The 24,349-nt window shown below is 43.6% G+C and overlaps 1 protein-coding gene across 3 annotated transcripts in view; it reads left to right on the top strand.

Annotated features, from left to right (window-relative positions):
- Positions 1-24,349, top strand: part of CHM (CHM Rab escort protein) — a 115,383-nt gene that overhangs the window by 60,245 nt on the left and 30,789 nt on the right. For all 3 annotated transcript variants that reach the window (XM_088461923.1, XM_088461924.1, XM_088461922.1), the window contains exons 9-12: positions 7,232-7,309; positions 18,353-18,457; positions 19,841-19,904; positions 22,876-22,972. In XM_088461923.1, coding sequence (XP_088318049.1) covers positions 7,232-7,309; positions 18,353-18,457; positions 19,841-19,904; positions 22,876-22,972 — 344 coding nt within the window. The remainder of the gene's footprint in view (positions 1-7,231; positions 7,310-18,352; positions 18,458-19,840; positions 19,905-22,875; positions 22,973-24,349) is intronic.

The following is a 24,349-nucleotide window of genomic DNA, read 5'->3' as shown; positions in this document are numbered from 1 at the left end:
GGAATATCTTTACATGGTGTAAATTATGTTCCTGTCTATACTATTCCGTATTTGTTATTTCTTGCCCCTATTTTTGCTGCTGATATACCCTTGACATTCCCTATAAATAAAAGGTACATATTAAACAAAATCATCTTATGGCATTAAAGATGTGAATGCCAGAAGTAGGTAGGTTATTTGAAGCTATTGTCTTCTGTTATCAGACACTTAGAAGGCGGACGCCTTAAGCAAAGATCCTTGGCTGTACATCACATTGTGGGAGATGGACTTAGAACATTAGCTTGGTCCACGATCAGTGTTTGGGGCTTGTCCGGTTACCTCCCTCTGATACGGGAAGAGAGGCCACTAGAGACATGTGATGTTTGTTTTCTCCCCAGAGCAAAGCTCCTTACCCCCGGGAGGGTGGGGTGATTTATCATCCTGAGGCCGGTTCTCCTGTGATGGATGGATAGATTGCCAAAGTAACTCAATAATCTTCATTTTTTTTGCAGGTTATTCACAGATCATTGAACATTATCGTTAATAAAGCTATGGAACGCGCCTGTGCCCTTGTACATATTGTTTCTCTGGCTCTGCAGGAAAAAGGAATTCTAATTTCCCCCAAACCGTTTCTGCATTAATATCAGATGCACGTGTGTTTATATCCGCTCATGGCTTTTGTGTATATATGATATAATGCACTTTATGGTATTTATTCCAATACACTTTTATATATTTCTTAGGTTTATTTAAACTTTACCCATTTTAGAAATACAGGATTCTGCGGTAGTGAGACTTGCTGTATTTGCTGGCTCCTGTTCAGTAATCAAGGCAAGAAATGGGTCAGATTCCGTTTTAGTTTATCCATATGTCACTATTATATATCTATGGCCAGTATTTATTTTAGACCAAAATAAACAGCATGGCATTCCCCAGTTACTTATAAATGCAAATCTGGAAATTAAGTTCTCGTTACTGGTAGTTAACATAATGTATAGAAAGTAAACCAAAATTTTAAAAATAATGCGAATTCCCTTTGAATTAGAACTAATTCCTTTTCTTTACAGAGTCTGTTAAATCTATCAATATACTTGTAATTGGGCAGCAGGGCTTGTGTAATTCTTTGCAAATACTTCTGCAGTTAGAGTCTACGTTTATTGGCAGTATGAATTTTGTTTCATAAAGAGATACGTTTGATACCACAATCTTCCTTTGATCATCTCCTGATATACTCTGTACTGCTGGGGACCCCGCTCCTCCCACTTTATAACTCTCAGTCTGTGACTTCCTGCTGTCTCCATTCCTCTCCTCACATCATGTCACTGCCCCTGTCCATGCAGCCCTATCCTCACTAACACATCACTCATCTCCTGATATACTCTGTGCTGCTGGGGACTCTGCTCCTCCCACTATATAACTCTCAGTCTGTGACTTCCTGCTGTCTCCATTCCCCTCCTCACATCATGTCACTGCCCCTGTCACATGCAGCCCTGTCCTCACTGACACATCACTCATCTGATATACTCTGTGCTGCTGGGCGACCCTGCTCCTCCCACTATATACAGTAACTCTCAGTCTGTGGTTTCCTGCTGTCTCCATTCCCCTCCTCACATCATGTCACTGCCCCTGTCACATACAGCCCTGTCCTCACTAACACATCACTCATCTCCTGATATACTCTGTGCTGCTGGGGACCCTGCTCCTCCCACTATATAACTCTCAGTCTGCGGCTTCCTGCTGTCTCCAATTCCCTCCTCACATCATGTCACTGCCCCTGTCACATGCAGCCCTGTCCTCACTAACACATCACTCATCTCCTGATATACTCTGTGCTGCTGGGGACCCTGCTCCTCCCACTATATAACTCTCAGTCTGTGGCTTCCTGCTGCCTCCATTCCCCTCCTCACACCATGTCACTGCCCCTGTCACATTAGCTGTGCCAGCCATCCAATCAGGTGTCAGCGAGACACAGCCCGTCCACTTCGGATTCTGTAAATGACGGAGCCTCAGGTGCAGTAATCCAGGGCCCTGCAGCCTTCTGACACCAGTGTTAGGTTACATACATCTTGTTCTGCCAGTGTAGCCAGGTTATTATAGCACTGAACCATATTACGATTCTTGCTGACCATCAGTACATGAGTAGTATCGGGCGTGCGAGGCGCATCCTGCTGCGCGGTATAATGTAATCTGAGTGATGTACGGAGTCACCCCCCGGCATGTGTCTCCTGTGACATCTCCCTAAGGATCCCTGTGGCTGTGGGTAGGCGTCAGGGAAATCTCTGCCTGTAGAAGTAAAATGCCATTATAGCAGAATCCATGTGCTCTGCGTCTGGCAGCGCGGGAGGAAGCACACGCTGTACATTTCATGTTCCGTGCTGGAGCAGAAATCATTAGTGGTAATTAGTGGCTGTACAAGCAGGACGGTAGAGTACATGGACAGTATGCAGGATTCCAATTACTCTGTGAGAAATAAACCATAATTAGTATCTTTAATTCCTTCCAATGTATAACACGTCTTGTGGTACCGGGTGGGGGGGGGGGATCCCCACATGCAGCGATCACTCAGACTGATGTGAAGGTGAATAAAAGCCTGTTTTTGGACGGTTCTTGCGTATATTTCCCTGCACGCGCTCCGTAGCCGAACGCACTCATCTACAGGTGAGTCCGAGTCGTTGTATCTCAGTCACATGACCACTTGTGGCTGAATGGGTGGCATGGTGCGTTTCAGTGTAGGCTCAGGGAGGGCATGTGGGTGGAGTTGCGGAGCATACAAATAGAAACTTCCGTTTGCAAACGAACCTCTTGCACCAATTATAGGACTGGCATAAGTGGAGATCGATAATGACGAGGGTTATGAAACCAAAGGGCATATCCAAATGGCCAGGAGGTTTTCCCTGCAAACATATACGTGGACATCGCAATCAATTTTCTCTCACCGCAGGTGTACGCGCTCCCGATACCCATGGCATCTAAAAGAAAAAAAATTATCTGTTGCAAATTTTGCTAAAATAAAAAAGTGTAGTGTATATATATATATATTTTATATAATTTTATTTTTATTTTTTTGGGGGTAAAAGTGATAAGTTATTACTGTCCCAAAGAGATATATATATATATATTTTTTTTAATGCATTAAATGGCTGTTTTATACATTTTTTTTTTAAAGTAACAATTATTTAAAAAAGCTTTTTTTTTATTTTATTAGAGACGAATACAAAGAAAATTAATGTAGAGAAAGGTGATTTGAGGGTAATTTTAGGCCAATAAAAAAAAACAGAGATAATAAAGCAATTATTTTTCGTTTAAATTATTTCATTGAATTTGGGGTGCAAAAATATCCGAAAAGTTTTAATTTGCAGCAATTTGAGGCCAATATTGGTTTAAACAATTAATAATGTCATTTAATTATAGGACCAATTAAACTTCCAATTGCCTAATTAGTCATTGGGGGGGGGGTAACTTTAGTTTGAAATACAGAATAAAAAATTTTTGTTACCTGCTCTGGAGCTGCCAGAAAATATAATTCCTATAGAAATTACCACAACTGATTTTCCACCCAGCAATTAAATAGGAACAAAATAACAAAATGCGGTGGCAATTGGATATGCCATATATATATATATATATATATATATATATATATATATATATATATATATATATATGGGCAGTGTGGTCACTTAGCAGCGTTCAACTCCACATGTGGTCAGATACGCGCATTTAATATTGTGCACACAATGCAGCGTATTTATGCGTGCGTCTCCATCAGCCATTTGTATGTTAGTGATAATGGCGGAGGGATTCGATCACTGCGCACAGTGATAATGCCAGTATAGCAGCGATTTCTAGGTCTCTACCCACAATCCTTGCTATAGATTTATTATGTTATCTTATGTCTAAATATTGAATCTGAGGCACATACACTTTTTTTTAATTACATTTATAGATCTCACATGTTTGTATTTGTAACACTGTGGGGCAAAATCATAAAAAAAATAATTGCGGGATATCCCCCGAATACACTTATTTTTGGGGGGTACCCGCAAATATTAAGTGTCGCCTGGATGTATGTAAGGAGATATCAGCACATGTCGGAGATACAGCATCTGCTGCTGTCCTGTTTACAGTCACAGAAGCAGTCCCCATAGGTTTCTGCCAAATTTACCACGTTCCGGAAGGTGAATCATCCCAGAGCTTGTCCCCGGTAACTGATGCCATCTCCAGCCTTTAGGCTACATAAAGAGATTGCATTATAGATCAGGTCTTACACATCGCAGGAATGGGCTCCTAAAGGAACTCCTGTCGGGTTGGTTATGAATAGCCGCCGGGTGAAATACCGACGCCGGAAAACCCGATCATGAGAGATCTCGACAGGGTCATGTAAGTACACTAACCCTCCCTTGGTGATGCCTAACCCGAACCTACCTGGGAGTGTCTGGCCCTAACCTTAACCCCCCCTCTCCGCACCCTAAACCTAACCCTCCCTGTGGGATGCCGCGCGGCTAAGCGCTAAGATGGACCGGCTTACCTTCGTTTCTGGGAGCTGTGTTGGGATCTAGATAGACTGGCGGGGGAACCCGGCGCCTATCTTAGTCCCGGGTCGGAATTTAGCCATCGGTATTTCAACTACATCCCCTCCTTTCCTTATATCTGAGTTTTCATTCATTCTGGTGATATGTAGGTTCTTATTGCCTCAATAAATGGTGATAAGTAATTATTATCGGGACCAAGTCTTGATAATCAATAAGTGTGCCCCTATAAGTTTGACAAGTCATTCAATTAACTAGTGACATCATTGAGGCATGAGGCACCAAGTCCTTAGCGAATCAATAACTTGCATGAAAATCTGGCAGCCACAGACCAGCAGCATTGGAAGACAATGGCGATTGTGCGTGCCTATTAGAAGAATACCATCTGTTCAGCAGGGGTTAACATGCGCATTCATTTTCACCTGTTAGCTGTGAACGGGTTGATTTGAACGAGCAGCAGATAGTGAGGCAGGAGAGCGACATGTTCTCACCAGCATTAAACCTACAACGTATACGTTATACCAGTGTCTGTGCCACATGCATCGTGCGGTTCCCCGGCCAGCCACGGGTCTCAGGCTGGAATGTTTGATTGGCGGCCAGGCACATTGACCGCCGCCCGCTCTCCACGACCGGCTCCCCAACAGAGGCGGCAAAGCCTCAAGCCTATTTTCTTTCCTGTTACATTAGTGTTTAATTAAAGAAAACAACCCGTTTGCAGGCATTTACTTTCTGCGAAACGTAATGAAGATTTATTTTGGGAGTGACCTTCACCGTATTAGCTGAAACAGTAATCAGCAGAATTAATAGAATAATCAAATTATACCCCGACTCATAAATCATCGTGAGCAGCGCTGTCAGGAGTTCAGCTATTAATGGGCACTATTGTTTCGCAGCTGTATTAAAAATTACATCTGCTGATTCTGGCTTTGATAGGAGCTGAAATGGCATTTAGAGGCTCGGCAGGATGGGCCTAGGAGCAAACATTTTCACAACTGTTAATTTAGCTGTAATATGATGTGAAGTCACCGGGGCAGAGTTGAGGCAGAGTACACTCTGGTGCTGTCTTTCAGCAGAGCCCCGTTCATTGTTGGTGACAGCAGTAAGTTAATTAGATTGCAGAATATCGGTTTAACCGTCTGTCGTACGGGGGTTAACAGCATCAAAGCCTCACCAGGTACCTCAGCCGTGTCCTCCGCAGCCTTGTTGTGGGGGAATGTGGCCTAACGTCCGCAGCCGTATCGCGTATTTGCATTACTGCGCAGGAAAATCTTTAGGTGCGATTCCTCTTGTTGCACTGATAGCGATCACTTGTTCTGGGTGCGTTTAACATTTGTGCTGTCAACACTACTGTCTTCCAGCAGGCAGCCGCGATTCGCGGTGGGCAGCCAGGACGGTGCATGTTTATGTAAGGTGCACAGTTTTATTTTGGAAATATATTTTACAAGCAAGAAATACAGAGGATGCTATTAATATTACTGTAATACAGAGGATGCTATTAATATTACTGTAATACAGAGGATGCTATTAATATTACTGTAATACAGAGGATGCTATTAATATTACTGTAATACAGAGGATGCTATTAATAATGTAATGCAGAATATTGCTAATAAAAAACATTTGGGAGGCAAAAGTAAATATATAAGGGCGTGATTCAGAGATGGACGCTAGTGCGATCGCAACCGCCATTTCACACGGAACGCAGCTGCGAAAATATGCTAATAGCTCCAAAGCTTACCGCAGCATAGGGACGCCCACCGCTCCCTTCTCATCTGTGTCCGACGTCGCTTACCAGCATAAATATCGGGAAAAGTGTCGCACATCGACCAGCCGTACAGCCCTTGCGGCAGATCTGACCTGTCTCAAACACAGCGTCTCCTGACACACTGAGAGCTCTCGCGCTACGTATGCGATCGCAATGGTTGATTTACGCACGTCCATGTAACAGCGCTTAAACGCTAACACACCTGCGTTTTTGTAACCACCCCCCGTTAACTCCCCCAAACCCTGACTACCTGTCACTCTTCTCTGTGCATGCAGAATCGTAAGACAATCCATTCACGTGCGCAGTGCAACTTTGACGCATGCTCAATTGCAAAATTCTTGTTCTGCGTAAAACTTGCCATTGCGGCCGTGTGTGCATCACTCCCAGGTCTGCATATGAATGTGTCTTGGTTTTCTACGTACCGCTTGTCACCTCTCCTTCTGTGGGTGCGGTATGATATGTCGACAAAATGCCAACATGTTATAAATGTTGACATAGAAATGTAGACATTGGCGTAATGTCGACATGTCCATTATGTCGACATTCAAAAAGGCGACAGCATTTTTTCACAATATTATAGTCTAAATGTAGCCCTGAATATAGCGCTAAAATGCTATGTCGTCATTTTGACTGCCGACGTGCACAACGACGACCTAATGAACTTGCTGACATTTCTGTACGTCGAATGTTACATGTTACCATTCATAACATGTATCTGTTTAATGTCGCATCTGTGGTCATTGATAGGAGTATAAATAAATATAATATCTGTAAATATGACCACCATTATAAGTAATATTAGTAATGCTTGCTGTATTTTATTTTGGAGTGGTATATTAGTATATTGTTATGTATTGGTATATTGGGTGGCATCGGGAAAACGTTCATTCTCCGGGTGTGTAGGATAATACCAGCGTTTACGTGTTACTGACCCCCTCCTCTCTTTGCTGTGTTGCAGGATGAGCGCGGTGTTCGGGGGACTGTACTGTCTGCATCACTCCCTGCAGTGCCTGCTGGTGGATGGCGCGTCCGGGCAGTAAGGGCATCTAAGTAACCTTCCTTTATTTACACACAAAGACTACAAGGAAAATGCTTCAGTCAATTTAAAAAAAAAAAAACTTCAAAGACCCTGTTGATATTAATGACATATCAACCTTGATTAAAAGTAATCTGTGCATTGGTCCCGCGGAATGAGGGAAGTTGGGCCACAGTATAGAAAATAAATTAATTTTCCCAGCGATATTACTGCAGCTCCTGATCACCCAGGCTTGGAAGACAAATCATTTGAGCTGCCGGGGGGCTGGCGATGACTGATGTTCGTTTTCCTTTTGGCCTTACCAGTCTAATTGATTTTCATCAGATGACACAAAGCCCTCTGTTATTGCATTTTTAAAAATGGAGCTCACCTAAGGACTCATCAGATTAATCTCTGCTGATAATGCATGTCACTCTAAGAGAAAAGACTTTAATGAGTTTTAGGTAGATTGTTGTCATAAACCACCCTGCCCTTTTATCCCGCCGCTGAAGGTTGCGTGGCGTTAACCCCTCTGCCGCCAGAGGCACCCAGCAATATGGCGGCTGATGTTGAAGTTTCGCCTTTAATAAGGTCAGACAAACATCAGGATTCCAGGCCCTTTCATGTCCGCAGAATAGAGTCATTTACACATTACGGTTTTGTAGCTCTTTTCATGTCCTGTGAATGGCCGTTCTGTTCCTCTGAGTTATGGCCGTAATGTTCTCAGAGCAGATAGAGGAATGAGGGAAAGGCACAGACATTGCTCTGTTTCTTTCCAGAGTTATATTGTTTCATTCCAAGGGTGTAAATCAAACACTGCGTAAGGTGGATGGATGGAGTTTAGTAGGTGGGGGGCTGGAACATCTGCTCAGTTTAAGTAGTAGAGAAATGTATATTTTGATACATATACAGTCTGATGCATAAATATTGGGACATTGACAGAATTTTAAACTTTTGGCCTCTATTCACCACCACAATGGTTTTGAAATGAAACAAACAAGATGTGCTTTAACTGCAGACTTTCAGATTTAATTTGAGGGTAATTACATCCAAATCAGGTGAACGGTGTAGGAACTACAACGGTTCCTCCCACTTTTTAAGGGGCCAAAAGTAATGGGACTATCAACTCAAAAGCTATTTCATAGACAGGTGTGGGCTATTCCCTCGTTATTTCATTATCAATTAAGCAGGTAAAAGGTCTGGAGTTGATTCTAGGTGTGACATTTGCATTTGGAATCAGTTGCTGTCGACTCTCAATATGAGATCCAAAGAGCTGTCACTATCAGTGAAGCAAGCCATCATTAGGCTGAAAAATCAAAACAAACCCATCAGAGAGATAGCAAAAACATTAGGTGTGGCCAGATCAACTGTTTGGAACATTCTTAAAAAGAAAAAACGCACAGGAAAGCTCAGCAACACCAAAAGACCCGGAAGACCACGGAAAACAACTGTGGTGGATGACAGAAGAATTATTTCCCTGGTGAAGAAAAACCCCTTCACAACAGTTGGCCAATTCAAGAACACTCTCCAGGAGGTAGGTGTATATGTGTCAAAGTCAACAATCAAGAGAAGACTTCACAAGAGTGAATATAGAGGGTTCACCACAAGATGTAAACCATTGGTGAGCCTCAAAAACAGGAAGACCAGATTACAGTTTGCCAAACAACATCTAAAAAAGCCATTACAGTTCTGGAACAACATCCTATGGACAGATGAGACAAAGATCAACTTGTACCAGAGTGATGGGAAGAGAAGAGTATGGAGAAGGAAAGGAACTGCTCATGATCCAAAACATATCACCTCATCAGTGAAGCATGGTGGTGGTAGTGTCATGGCGTGGGCATGTATGGCTGCCAATGGAACTGGAACTGGTTCCCTTGTATTTATTGATGATGTGACTGCTGACAAAAGCAGCAGAATGAATTCTGAAGTGTTTCGGGCAATATTATATGCTCATATTCAGTCAAATGCTTCAGAGCTCATTGGACGGCGCTTTCACAGTGCAGATGGACAATGACCCGAAGCATGCTGCAAAAGCAACCAAAGAGTTTTTTAAGGCTAAAAATTGGAATGTTATGCAATGGCCAAGTGAATCCCCTGACCTGAATCCGATTGAGCATGCATTTCACTTGATGAAGACAAAACTGAAGGGAAAATGCCCCAAGAACAAGCAGGAACTGAAGACATTTGCAGTAGAGGCATGGCAGAACATCACCAGGGATGAAACCCAGCATCTGGTGAAGTCTATACCTTCCAGACTTCAGGCTGTAATTGCCTGCAAAGGATTTGCAACAAAGTATTAAAAAGTGAAAGTTAGATTTAGGATTGTTTAGTTTGTCCCATTACTTTTGGCCCCTTAAAAAGTGGGAGGCACATATAGAAACCGTTGTAATTCCTACACCGTTCCCCTGATTTGGATGTAATTACCCTCAAATTAAATCTGAAAGTCTGCAGGTAAAGCACATCTTGTTTCTTTCATTTCAAAGCCATTGTGGTGGTGAATAGAGGCCAAAATATGAAAATTCTGTCAATGTCCCAATATTTATGCACCTGACTGTATATCTATATAATAAGCAAGAAAGCCTGTCTGTCTTTTTGTCCTTTATGCACAGCAAGAGTTTTAGACCTACAGTTATGCCCAGCTGTATATTTGCCGCTTGCACGGCAAATCGCGCCACGCATAGCGCGAGACAATACGCACACTGCGTACGCGACCGCGCCTCCATAGCAATGCATGGTGCGATTGCAGTGCATGCCATAACATACCGTAGTGTATGCAGGCACCGGGAATCTCATGGCGCCATGCATGCGCACGTTTGTGGCGCGATCAGCCACAATGTACAGTAACTGGGCACAGCTGTAGCTCAACCAAATTTGGCATGGTGGTGTAGTTTCACAAGGATTAGGTTTTGCCTAGGTTTGAACTTTGTCAGGGCCACACACTGTCACACAATCCCTAAAAATGGGGACACTACACATGTTCCATTGGAAATTGACAGTCTGTCAAAAACCTGTGAGAAAGCTACAAAGTATTATTTTAATCTTAAGGCCCCTACACACTAGACGATATTTTGAACGATTTGGCCGATTCCGACGCATCGGAACGACAAATCATTCAAATCCTCCAGTGTATGCACTATGCGCGCGGTGTCGTTCGTCTCATCTTCAGATCTTTTGTATATGCAGGCAGATCTGTCCATCTCATTAATGTTTCCCCTCAGATCGTGCAGTGTGTACGCACTACCGGACGATCAGGCGATATGGTTACATTATATAGTTAACGATCCAACCACCAAACGATGCAAGATATATAATTTGGTCATTTGTTAGATTTGATCGTTTGCCCGGGAGTTCAGGGGTAATCGTTGACGACATCGCATCGTTTGCAAGTTGCCTAGTGTGTACCTAGCTTTAGTTTGAGCAAACTTGATGACTCATGCAAGTTCATATAAAATCCAGACCCACTGTGTTTGCATACATGGTTGTAACTAGTACTTTGTGGTCCACATAGCAAAATCTTAAAAGCCCTCCCCCCCAGGGGTAAATATTTGCGGCTGCCACTGAATATTCGCGGCTCCCGCTGCGCTTTACGGCAGCAGGATCTCGCACAAAAGTATTTGCTACAACATAGGGCAGTGAGCACTTTTGAGCGAATCAGGCATGTGGTTGGCCAGCGAAGGGTGTGAGACGGGCTGCCATTGCTGGAGTTTAAATGCCAATTTGCACCCTTCGCCTGCAAATTAATTCACTCCTTTATGCCACACAGTAATGCCCCTTATACATTATACCACACAGTAACGCCCTTTACAGATTATGCCACCTAGTAGTAGTGCCCCTTATAACACATTATTCCACACAATAGTAGTGCCCCTTACACATTACGCCCCCCCCCCCTCCCCCCGGCAACTCACCTCCCCGTGTACCTCCAGCAGCCTCTCGCCTCCCCCTTTGTGCCATCAGCAGCCAGCAGGTGTGGATTTGGGGGTCAGCTGGCGCCGCGGCTGGAAGCTGCAGACATGGACAGACGCAATTTGAATCTGGCACTGGACGCGAGTCAATCAAAGCTTGTGCACCGACAGCCGATCAGAAGCCGCCACTGCTGATTGGCTGCCGGTGCGCGAGCTCTGATTGCCTCACGACTGGCAGTGCCATCTCTCCATGACTGCCTGCCAGTGCGCCAGATGTAATCAGCAGGGGGGCCGGCACCAAATCCACGCACGGTTCCCCCTCGAAGGCCCTGACTGGACCGGCCCACCTTGTGTGCGTGACTGGGTGCAGGGGCAGCGGCGGGCCACAGAGGCAGCTCGGACACCGTAGCAGCCGCACCCCTTGCACCCAAAGTAGTTATGTCACTGTATGAATGTTAGCAAACACTGGGGTGCTTTTCGGGCTCAGTGGAATCAATGGAATGGGGCTATAGGCGAGGACAATGGGAACCAATAAAGGCTGCAGGTGTACTTCTGGGTCTAGTCATCAACCCGGACAACACCGGGTATCCCAGCTAGTACATATATATATATATATATATATATATATATATATATATATATATATATGAGAACTGGTAATATTTCCCATTGTGCTGTATATGCACAATATGTAACTGAATAAGGACACTTGGTTACTGGATTGTCCATATCTCAGGTGTCTGATCCTCCCAGCATTGTCTGTACGTGGTGGTTTTGTCAGTCATGGCTGTTGCCCCCCAATAGCCACCAGTTGCCCCGAGTGAAAAAAAAAAGACGATCCTAATAAATGAGGCCGATTATTTCAGCCGAACGCGCTGATTGGCTCCATGTGGCTCCCAGTAGTACTGCTGTCCTGTCTGTGCCCCCCTCACTCGCACCCGCTTATCGTGCAAAAGTGGGTGGTCCAGGGGGACGATGACACGATTTGCACTGAATCGCTTTACAATGCTGGTAATATCGGCATTGTAAAGCTGGGGTCGGGGTCGCGATGACGTAATTGTGTCATCACGCCCCCGCACCGCCCACTTATGCCGCTGCACGCCCCCTGCTGCACCAACCTGGGAGGGGGAGCCTGAAAGTCGGTAAGTACAGTAAGTATGGTTCATATAGACTGGAGAACAGAATAGCTCCGTGCCTTCCACTCATAGAAAGTATTTCCTAAATACCCTGCAACTTAAGGAAGCAGTATCCATGGCTGTATTATAAGGGTGATTTGACTTTTAGACATCCCCTCCTTGTACAGGGAATGGAATATAAATATGTAAAGTTTTTGTATTATGTTGCGTTAAATTGCTACTTAATCCATTATAAACTACCGGGCCAAACTCCGAAAAGCTTTGTTTTTTTGGAGTTTAGTACATAGGGCAGAGATCATAGTCCCCATTGATAATAATGGTGACTGCGATCTGCGGTGCTATTCTGTGACATTTCCTGCATTGTGCTATTAGTACATAGGAAGATTTCCTAACATGCAGAAACTGCAGCTTCTACATCATTTTATTTAAATAATGTTTTGATACATAGGCCCCCTAGAGTCACCACTATCACAAACAGTCACTCATGGCTGCTGTTATTAACCCCCCACATTTAATAGCGTGAAACCCAAAAACAGTCTCTTGTCCCAGTTAATTTGCACAAAACTGTAGCTGCAGAACCATCTGCATTTGTCACTAAAACGCATTGAAATGTCTCTTTACAAACACTCCGTGTGAGCAGAGCATTGTACATAACAGAAAGACGTATATTCGCAGTTGTGTACAAAGAATCTTGTAATAAATAAAGCTAAAAGTAATACAGGACAGGAGCCATTACACAGACAGAGCACATTAAAGCCAACTCATTGCAGTTTATCCACAAAGGTCTATTAATCGGACCCCAAAGAGGAGTAAAATTGTAACACCTTCCAGAGTTTGCTGGAAATGATGTCAATTGAGCATTGCTGGAGCACGAAAGCTTCCGGTATCTTGCTGTTGGGGTTATTTTCACTATAGCGCTGTAAAAACGCTCCGTCTGCAGAGTTAGTGACATCATCATACTCTGGGTGAGGAAATGCAAAGCTGTAGGCGTATTCGCTGTGCTCAGTAATTTCCTTACATTACATTATTATATATATATATATATATATATATACAGTTAATCGATTTGCTGGAAACTAGTGACATCACTGAGGCACGAGCCACTTTGTAATAACACTGCACCTCCCTAATTGCTTGCACCTGCTGTATAAAATACAATAAGACCATCTGTAGGGAGCTAGAGGCAACTTCAGCACCATAGATAGCGACACTTAAGGGCATGAAAGTTATTAAAGCCTCAGCCCCCCCTCTCCCCGCCATCTGTAATTGTTTCTTGCATTAAACAGCAATGAAAACTTTGCCAATACTTTTAAGCCTCTTAACTTTGGAGGTTGTGTCATAAAATATATAGTTTTAATCAATTTGTACATAATTTTTCCTCCAAAGCCACTTGGATAACAAACCCCTTGTCGCTCACACCCCTGAAAGTGTCCCTCAAACTGGGGGGAAAAAAATGCAATAAATTTATATTTCCTTAATAAAAAAAAAAAAAGATGGCAAACTCCATGGAATTTACATATGGGTACTGAAATATTACCGCGCGGCTTTGTCAGTGCCGGGCAAGTCCATTTCAAGGATGCTGCCCTTAGTCCATTAGTTTGGATAATGAGGCCTATAAAGTACGTTTATAACTCATGGCTCGGCTGGAAGATGGATTCTGTGTTCCATCCTTTTATCTAGACACATTGAAAGAAGGTCAATGGAGGGCTGAGCGTGATTCATTGTCCCAAGTCCGGATCCGGTGACAGAAACCTGCTGCAGTCAGACGATGGGTGTCCGCTGCCCGGCTCTCACCGATCACTTCAAGTGGGGCAAACAATCTGCCCTGTATTAAGCCACTAATTATCGTTCTGTGCATGAATGTAGATGAGACACTGTCCACTATTGGCTGTTTTATCTCGTTTCACTTTTACAGGGAAATACACACTTTTATAAATAGGATTTAATTAGAAGAAAAAATGTTTATTGAAACTTAAATAACTTTTTTTTTTTCCCTCGGCTAAGGCAACATTAAATCTCAGCTGTGGGCCCGAATGGCGAAATGGGTCAATGACAGTGTAACCGGCGACTTGGGCAGGAAGCAGCTGTAAAGCCGAACAGCCACCACGTAGAGAGTATCACTAAGTCCTGATTATCACAGGGGCTTATTTGTAAATGGGTGACAATGACCTAGAGAATCCCATTTACTATATGATAAAATGCTGTAACAATAAAAATTTTATTTTCCCCATCTCAAAAAATACAAATATCTAATTTCTGCTTCTCTTACACAAACTATTGCGCAACCCGTCGCTACCGCTTCACCATCCTCCGCACCTTTTGTCCTGTTATCGATGACACAACCTAACACAGAGAACAAACATTTGGAGTTTATGTATCAGATACATATAAGTTTATTGAATTTAGCCACATTTTTTTAGTGTCCTTCCCGGAAGTAAAGCAGAGAATGATTTATAAACTAAATATGAAAGGTTTGTTTATTTATTACCCGTTATTTATATAGCGCACACATATTCCGCAGCACTTTACAGAGAGTATTTCAGTCATTCACATCAGTCCCTGCCCCAGTGGAGCTTACAGACTATGACCCGTATTCAATTTGAGGCGAAAAGTCCAGATCCGCGATAGTTTTTCGCCGATGACGTCATTTTCGCCTGTTTTGTTTTTACTCCGTATTCAATTTCAAAGACTTTTTACCTAGGTGGAAAGTCAATGCAGTGTACTAGGCGGAAAAGTTTCGCTTATGAATAGGAGGCGGAAAAAAGTGCAGAATGGGGTTTTGGGGTGCAACTTTGCAGGAACCCCTTCAGACATTCTCCCAAAGGTAAACTGTGTCAACAAAATGTAAAAAAGACACACGAGACACCCCAAAAAATGACTTTGTAAAAGGGGGCAAAAAAAAATGTTGGGGTACAAAGTTAAAAACTAGCGAACTTGACTCTGGGGGGTCCCCAAGTATGCACCAAGTGTTTTTGTTATTGCAGGTGCTTGCGGCAGGTGGATTTTTCATGATTTTTTCAACTTCACTTTAGCAACTTTTAAATATGCTGACCCCCATTTTCAAGTACCCCAAATTTGCTGGGATAAGTTCTTTTCTGGCACGTGTGCGATACTTTTCCACCTACAAAACAGGTAGATGAAAAGTCCGGGAAGCGAAAAAGTATCGCGTCTCGGCTCAAATTGAAGACGGCTCTCTGTTCCTTATCACATGCTGACACACCTACACACTACGGTACATTTTTGCTGGGAGCCAATTAACCTACCAGTATATTTATGGAGTGTGGAAGAAAACCAGAGCACCCAGAGAAAACCCACGCAAGCACAGGGAGAATATACAAACTCCACACAGTTAGGGCCGTGGTGGGAATCTAACCCACAACCTCGGTACTGTGAGGCAGTAATGCTAACCATTACACCATCTGTGCTGCCAGATATTTAAATTGTAAACACGGCAGCCTAAAGCTGCATATCCACTACACGATAAACTCGAACGATTACGACATTGTAATCGTTCATTAATCATGCAGTGAATATGCCTGCAACGACCAGCAATGCCCGCTCCCGCTGGTCATTGCCGGCATCATCGCCTGAACATGCAGGCCAACCTGCCGATATCAACAGGTTGTACATGTTCGGGGATGAGGGAGGGTGTCGGCACTGACCGACATATCGTTCAGTGTGGGCGCATTATTCACTGCACAGGATTTTGTACGATTACGACATTGTAATCGTTCATTAATCATGCAGTGAATATGCCTGCAACGACCAGCAATGCCCGCTCCCGCTGGTCATTGCCGGCATCATCGCCTGAACATGCAGGCCAACCTGCCGATATCGACAGGTTGTACATGTTCGGGGATGAGGGAGGGTGTCGGCACTGACCGATATATCGTTCAGTGTGGGCGCATTATTCACTGCACAGGATGTTGTACGATTACGATGTTGCAATCGTACAGTCGTTCTACACTCGTGTAGTGGATACGCACCTTTAGTCCAGAAACGATGAGCGTAAGATGTCTGCTACGGGGTTCAGTAATAATAATCTAAATCAGCATCTACACAGTTCTCCATTTACCTATTTCATAAAATGTTAAAAATGTAAATAAAAACATTTTTATAAAATGCCAAGTTCATTAATATTCAAAGAGGATGGCAAGTTAACTAGATTGCGTTTCATTGGAAATTGATGGAAATATTACGGGGGATTGATCAGAGAATCTAATTTATATGGAAATGTAAAATGACAGTGATACGTCTGTGTCAGCTCAGCATCAGAAGCGAGACCCTCAGCTATTCAACATTTCTAGGGGGGAGATGATTAATGTACCGGCACAGAAAGGGTTAATCGCAGGGTCCTGTCACCGGGGTCATCGCATATGTCACTAGTGAGTACAGGGGCTTTATCCCAACAGGAGAAATGAGGTTACCTCATGACCTGCGACCCCACCCGAAGTGCAGAGGGGAAATCATGTCCTCAGCACACGTGGCTGTAGCGTGTCTGACCCACTGGTGTCACGGCACTATATATCATCTGCCGACATGGAGGCACTCCAAGTGCAGCCGCCATTGTGTCAGTGTAAGTGTCAGTGACATCACCCCAGCTGGTCGGATCGGGGCACTCCGATAATTATTACCACTCAGAAGCGAACTGTAATTACAATGCCCGGCTTTTCCTTCTTCTGAATCACAGTGCCGTGCGTTCCCTTCTGGAGGTGCCGGCATTCTGCGCTCTGCGCATCATTATAATAACGAACGTTAAGGGAAATAAAAGCCGTCAGTGGCATTAATTAATCATATTGTCACCACTTGCTGGGTGGAATATTATATATTATATTGTATATTATATTGTAAGATGTAAAGCCATACTACGTGACTTATATCATGAACGTCTGGGCCTTATACCTACAGTTATTTGCAGTTTTGTTCAAGAATGGAGAGAGGGCCCTTGTCACAAGAGCTTGCAGTTCAATGGGAGACTGGATAGAGATAATGTACAGGTGTATGTTTTCAGCAGTGGATCAGCCACAGAAGGGGGCGAGCTGAGGGGCCGGTGACACGCTGCTGTCTGTCTGTACAGAGGGGTGAAGTGGTTTGGGGACGGCACCAGGGAATATGATTTAGGGTGGTAGCCTTTATATCGATTTCCCAGAAGCTTGGCTTGTGAGCTTACACTTCCAGCAAACACACAAAGCTCCTCATAGCCCGCTCCCACCTTAGAATATGAAAGTCGCACTGACCATACTATGGGTGGATATTTGCTCTGAGTGATGGTTGTGTCGTCCTTCAGCCATTTTTATTTTCCACCTCTACAACTCGTGTCAATTAATTAATAGTTGATCACATCTATAAGGTTGGAATCTTGCATGAAAGGGGCTTTGCTTAATTTTAGGCTAGTTCTTAGAACCGTAAACTGGACCCCTCTGCGGGTAACGGGCACTTTATGGGGCCCCGCGGCCTGGAGGAATAGATCAGCCAGCGCAGCTATAGCGATGACAATTATGTAACGTAGGAAGATTTCTCAGTGAGAATGGTGATTGGTCCCCTCTAAAGGTGCCCACACACATAGCGATATTTTACACGATCTGGCCGATTCCGACGAATCGTGACGACAGATCGTGTAAAATATGGCCAAATCGTGAGGAAATCGTGAGTCCTAACTCACGATCACGATGCGATGCGCGTCCCCGTTGGTCGCACATCGCATCGTCAGATCTGCCGTGCAGTAGGGCAGATCTGACAATCTGGGACAAAATGCACTGGGGGGGAAAAAAAAAAAGTTAAGATGCGCGATAGATCTTATGCTTTTTACTCCAAATCGTGTGTAGGAGCTGCCGGGGAGCTGCCGGGGAGCTGCCGGGGGAGAGTTCAGGGGAAATCGCACACATCGTGGGATCGTGTGCAGATCGGTATGTGTGTGGGCACCTTTAGTCACATGTCCCTTGTTCCCCGTGATGCCTGATAGAGCACAGTATGGCCTCATACATTGACGTCATCCATGTAATACTTACTGTCATTCACAGGTGCAAAGCTGTTATTGACAGCAGAGGTAAGCGAATAAGCTGCAGTCATGTGATCATGGAGAACGGTTACCTACCTGAGCGCACCTGCACACAAGTCTGCTACAGGTAAGTGCGCAGCGAGATTTTTTTAAAAAGAACATTTACTGTATTTTTTCTAGGGAATCCACCTCATGTTGCGGTATTTGTACATCACAATAGGAGGCGCTATACATTGTGGCAGGAATATATAGGGTATGACCATTCTTCTCTTGGGTCCATAAGCCACAGCAGTGCTCGCACTGAATTCTATACAGCATCTTTCACGCCACAAAATTCACTTCCAAATAAAAGCCCGCTAAACCCTTACAGTTAAAATGTTCAGATAGGAACCATGAGTGAAGTTAATACACTGTTCAGTGTTACCCTGACATCCCACTGCAGCTCCATTAAAAAATAAAGTATCCTCCCAACAGTCAGTTGAAGCTCCTCCCACCCCCATTACAGTAATCTGAAGTTCCTCCCTCATCCATTAGTCAGCTGAATATCCTCCCACCTTCATCAGTCAGCTGAAGCGCCTCCCTCATCAATTAGTCAGTAGAAGCTCCTCCCCCCTCCATTAGTCAGCTGAAGCTCCTCCCACCTTCATCAGTCAGCTGAAGCTCCTCCCATTAGTCTACTGAAGCTCCTCCCACCTCCATTACAGTAAGCTGAAGCTCCTCCCTCATCCATTAGCTGAATATCCTCCCACCTCCATTAGTCAGCGGAAGCTCCTCCCTCATCAGTCAGTTGAAGCTCCTCCCACCTCCATTAGTCAGCTGAAGCTCCTCCCACCTTCATCAGTCAGCTGAAGCTCCTCCCATTAGTCTACTGAAGCTCCTCCCACCTCCATTACAGTAAGCTGAAGCTCCTCCCTCATCCATTAGTCAGCTGAATATCCTCCCACCTCCATTAGTCAGCTGAAGCTCCTCCCACCTTTATCAGTCAGCTGAAGCTCCTCCCATTAGTCTACTGAAGCTCCTCCCACCTCCATTACAGTAAGCTGAAGCTCCTCCCTCATCCATTAGTCATCTGAAGCTCCTCCCACCTTCATCAGTCAGCTGAAGCTCCTCCCACCTCCATTAGTCAGCTGAAGCTCCTCCCACCTCCATTAGTCAGCTGAAGCTCCTCCCACCATCATCAGTCAGCTGAAGCTCCTCCCATTAGTCTACTGAAGCTCCTCCCACCTCCATTACAGTCAGCTGAAGCTCCTCCCACTCCCATTAGTCAACTGAAGCTCCTCTCACATCTATTAGTCAGCTGAAACTCCTCCCATCTCCATTACAGTGAGCTGAAGCTCCTCCCACCTCTTCCCATTACAGATAGCTGAAGGTCTTCCCACTTCTTTAGGACACTGGCCTGTATTACTGTGTATTATTGGTTGTGGTTCCTCAGAAAGCAGCTAAAGGTATGTGAGGATTTTGGTTATGACGATATATCACAGGTCGTTCTTCTTCTCTTTCCTCCTCACAGGCAGATTTCTCGAGCTATTCTCATCACTGACCGCTCCATCCTGAAATCAGACTCCGACCAAGAGGTACGAGGCACAGATGATTTTGGGAGTTTATAACCTTATGGCTCGTATATATGTATTACTGTACGTGTTCTGGTACCGATCACGCACATACACAGAGGAAGGATGCATGTGTGTATTCTGTATGAATGGATAGAAATGGGGCTCAGCGTGGGATTATGTAATGTTTTACCACTATGGGCAGTAAGACGCGTGGCTGCAGGTGTGTCGCGCTAACGAGCCTCCCCTGTATACAGTGTATTACCCCAGCCGGGATCACATCACCTGGTCAAACCTCCGCTGTGGGTCTCTGTAATTAGTTCTCTTTTCGTCCACCACGCATGCGCCATAACGTGGCTTACAGTAACAGGGTGGCACATATGTATTGTCCTAGGCGCTCGCCAACTTCTGGCAAACGCTGCTACATCCAAATTGTGGACAAATGGCGCTGATCAGCCGTTATAAATAAAAATAAAAACTTACAACTTAACTTAAAACAGTTTTTTTTGTTTTTTTTTGTTGCTGCCACTAAACAGTTATTTAACACCGGTTTTGGGTTATTGATCTACGACCGCTCAGATTATTATAACGTTAAATAAATGCCAAGAGGGCCGAAACATCCGAAGCGGAATGAAGACTAGTTTCTGCCTAACTTCTTTTGTTTGTTCGGGAGACACCAGATGGTGTAATATTTTCATTTGACGTTTTTGACGGCATCGGAAATTTAATTGGCACACGGATTTTTCGCAAATATTATTAAATGATTTATCATAATAAAGTGAAGCTGTCAGTGCCACATCCAGATGAGGGGACAGGTCTGCCCACTGCTGGGACTGGTGGTGCTGCCATATTTCTGAAGGTTGTTTAGGATAACATGTATGTAGACGCCTAGTGCCGGTCAGATGCTTTGTTTGCACTAATGGGTTAATGCTGTAGGAAACGCTGGTATTGTGCAGACAAGTCTGGTGCGTTTGTGCTGTCCCAGATTTCAGCATTCAAGTTTCTTTATTTGTTCAAGTTCCAATAGATTTATTCAGTGATACAGTTTAGATAGCATCGAGGTGCTGTAACCCATAGCAACCAATTGGACGGGTTTTTATTTCCTGCCCACATTGTTCTGATGAAACCAACGTCCTTCTGTTACCTAGAATGCTCCTGTTAACTGGAATGCTCCTCTTACCTGGAATGCTCCTCTTACCTGGAATGCTCCTCTTACCTGGAATGCTCCTCTTACCTGGAATGCTCCTCTTACCTGGAATGCTCCTGTTACCTGGAATGCTCCTGTTACCTGGAATGCTCCTCTTACTTGGAATGCTCCTCTTACCTGGAATGCTTCTGCTACCTAGAATGCTCCTGCTACCTGGAATGCTCCTGTTACCTAGAATGCTCCTCTTACCTGGAATGCTCCTCTTACCTGGAATGCTCCTCTTACCTGGAATGCTTCTGCTACCTGGAATGCTCCTCTTACCTGGAATGCTCCTCTTACCTGGAATGCTTCTGCTACCTAGAATGCTCCTGTTACCTAGAATGCTTCTGCTACCTGGAATGCTTCTGTTACCTGGGGGCCATATTCAATTAGAACCGAAAGGCTGATCGGGGCTTTTCGCGTGGTCGGAACATATCTCCAAATTCAATTCCAGCCGGTTTTCGCCTACATGGAAAGTCAATGCAATGTAATAGGCGAAAAAGATTCACCTAAGAATAGCAGGAGAAAAGAAGTGCAAAATTTTTATTTTGGGGTGCAGACATGGGAAAAACACTCAGAACCCTTGGGACAGTCTCCCCAAAGGACAACTGCGTAAAAAATTCCCAGGAAAAAAAACATAAGAACATCCCAAAAAAGTACTTTCATTTTTGAGGTGAAGTAAAAAGTGGGGGGACAAGCATAAAAACTCGTGAAATAGACTTCTTGGGATGCTGTAAGGAGGGGCCAAGTGTTTTTGGGATTACAGGTGCATGCATGAGGGTGGTTTTTCACGTTTTTTTAAAAGTTCACTTTGGAGACATAAAAATATGCTAGCACCCATTTTCAAGTACCCCAAATTTGTCAGGACTACTTATTTTCACCAAAAACTTATTTTCGTCTTTGCACACCACTTGTGCAAAGACGCTAATTAGAAGCAATTGACACAACTTAAGTACCCAAAATAGCTTTATTAGGGCTTTTCGGGCACATCTGCATTGATCCCCAATGTTACTGGATCTTTTTGGGGGGTTCAGGCTGATTTCCTCAATTCCGACAGCACTTTTCACCTGTTCTGAATTTGCCGCTTGCCGTTTTCACGTGGTTTGGAATTGATTACGGTGAATAGCGGGGACGCGCACGATAAGTTTCCGCGCCTAAAACACGCAATGTCGGCGAAAAGTCGGGGAGGTGAAAATTTTCCACAGATGCGAAAGTAGTTGAATACCACCTCTAGAATGCTTCTGTTAGCTAGAATGCTTCTGTTAGCTAGACTGCTTCTGTTAGCTAGAATGCTTCTGTTAGCTAGAATGCTTCTGCTAGCTAGAATGCTTCTGCAACCTAGAATGCTTCTGTTATATGTATCAATGCCAACTCTGTGTTACAGCACAGCGGGAAAGGCCGCTCTCTGCCCGCTCTCCATTGTGTCACGCGTGTTCCAAGTTCCGAATGGCTCTGGCTGTATGTGTGTGAGCGTGGGAATGTATGTGCTGTGGATATTTATGAATATTTCTTCTGGTGTCTGGGAATAAATACGTGTCATTGTGTATGAATGTGTGTATCTGCTGCTCAGCTTAATAAAGGAGAACACATACTGTACATCCATGTCACATGGAAAATCTTTATTAATTACTGCAATCCAGCTAAATGCATATCTATAATGCAGCGTATGCTGGGCATGGGAGCCAGCGACACTGCCCGCCATACCTTAAAATGGGCAATGTCTAAGGTTGGCATCACATTGTTACATCACTGTTTGTGCACTGTCACCCTGCTTAGTAATAAGAGAAACGTCCTGTGTTCCATCTATAGATTTCTGTACTGACGGTTCCCCCGGAAGAAGGAGAACACAGCGCTGCTTACCTGACCGAGCTTTCCTCTGCCACCAACACATGCATGAAAAACACATGTAAGTGCCACTGGGAAATTACTTATACCGTGTCCAGTGTGCAAATGGGTGTAGAAAGGATGTGTGACGTGTGTACTGTAGCTGAGTGTAGGAATGACCCGTGACATGTATATAGATGGGTGTAGAAAGAATATGAAACACACACATAAGTGTAGAAGCATGTATGTACAGCCATGGCCAAAAGTTCTGAGAATGACAAAAGTATTGGTTTTCACAAAGTTTGATGCTTCAGTGTACTGAAGTAACATTACAGCATTACATAAGTGTCAGATGTTACTATGGTATACTGAGGTAACATTGCAGCATTACATAAGTGTCAGATGTTACTATGGTATACTGAGGTAACATTACAGCATTACATAAGTGTCAGATGTTACTATGGTATACTGAGGTACAATTACAGTATTACATAAGTGTCAGATGTTACTATGGTATACTGAGGTAACATTACAGCATTACATAAGTGTCAGATGTTACTATGATATACTGAGGTAACATTACAGCATTACATAAGTGTCAGATGTTACTATGGTATACTGAGGTAACATTACAGCATTATATAAGTGTCAGATGTTACTATGGTATACTGAAGTAACATTACAGCATTACATAAGTGTCAGATGTTGCTATGGTATACTGAAGTAACATTACAGCATTACATAAGTGTCAGATGTTACTATGGTATACTGAGGTAACATTACAGCATTACATAAGTGTCAGATGTTACTATGGTATACTGATGTAACATTACAGCATTACATAAGTGTCAGATGTTACTATGGTATACTGAGGTAACATTACAGCATTACATAAGTATCAGATGTTACTATGGTATACTGAGGTAACATTACAGCATTACATAAGTGTCAGATGTTACTATGGTATACTGAGGTAACATTACAGCATTACATAAGTATCAGATGTTACTATGGTATACTGAGGTAGCATGACATAAGTGTCAGATGTTGCTATGGTATACTGAAGTAACATTACAGCATTACATAAGTGTCAGATGTTACTATGGTATACTGAGGTAACATTACAGCATTACATAAGTGTCAGATGTTACTATGGTATACTGATGTAACATTACAGCATTACATAAGTGTCAGATGTTACTATGGTATACTGAGGTAACATTACAGCATTACATAAGTGTCAGATGTTACTATGGTATACTGAGGTGACATTACAGCATTACATAAGTGTCAGATGTTACTATGGTATACTGAGGTAACATTACAGCATTACATAAGTGTCAGATGTTACTATGGTATACTGAGGTGACATTACAGCATTACATAAGTGTCAGATGTTACTATGGTATACTGAGGTAACATTACAGCATTACATAAGTGTCAGATGTTACTATGGTAT

This window comes from Taudactylus pleione, unplaced genomic scaffold (assembly GCF_031769625.1).
Source record: "Taudactylus pleione unplaced genomic scaffold, aTauple2 ptg001125l, whole genome shotgun sequence".
In the NCBI taxonomy this organism is placed as follows: Eukaryota; Metazoa; Chordata; class Amphibia; order Anura; family Myobatrachidae; genus Taudactylus; species Taudactylus pleione.
This window is presented reverse-complemented; position numbering and strand designations above follow the sequence as displayed.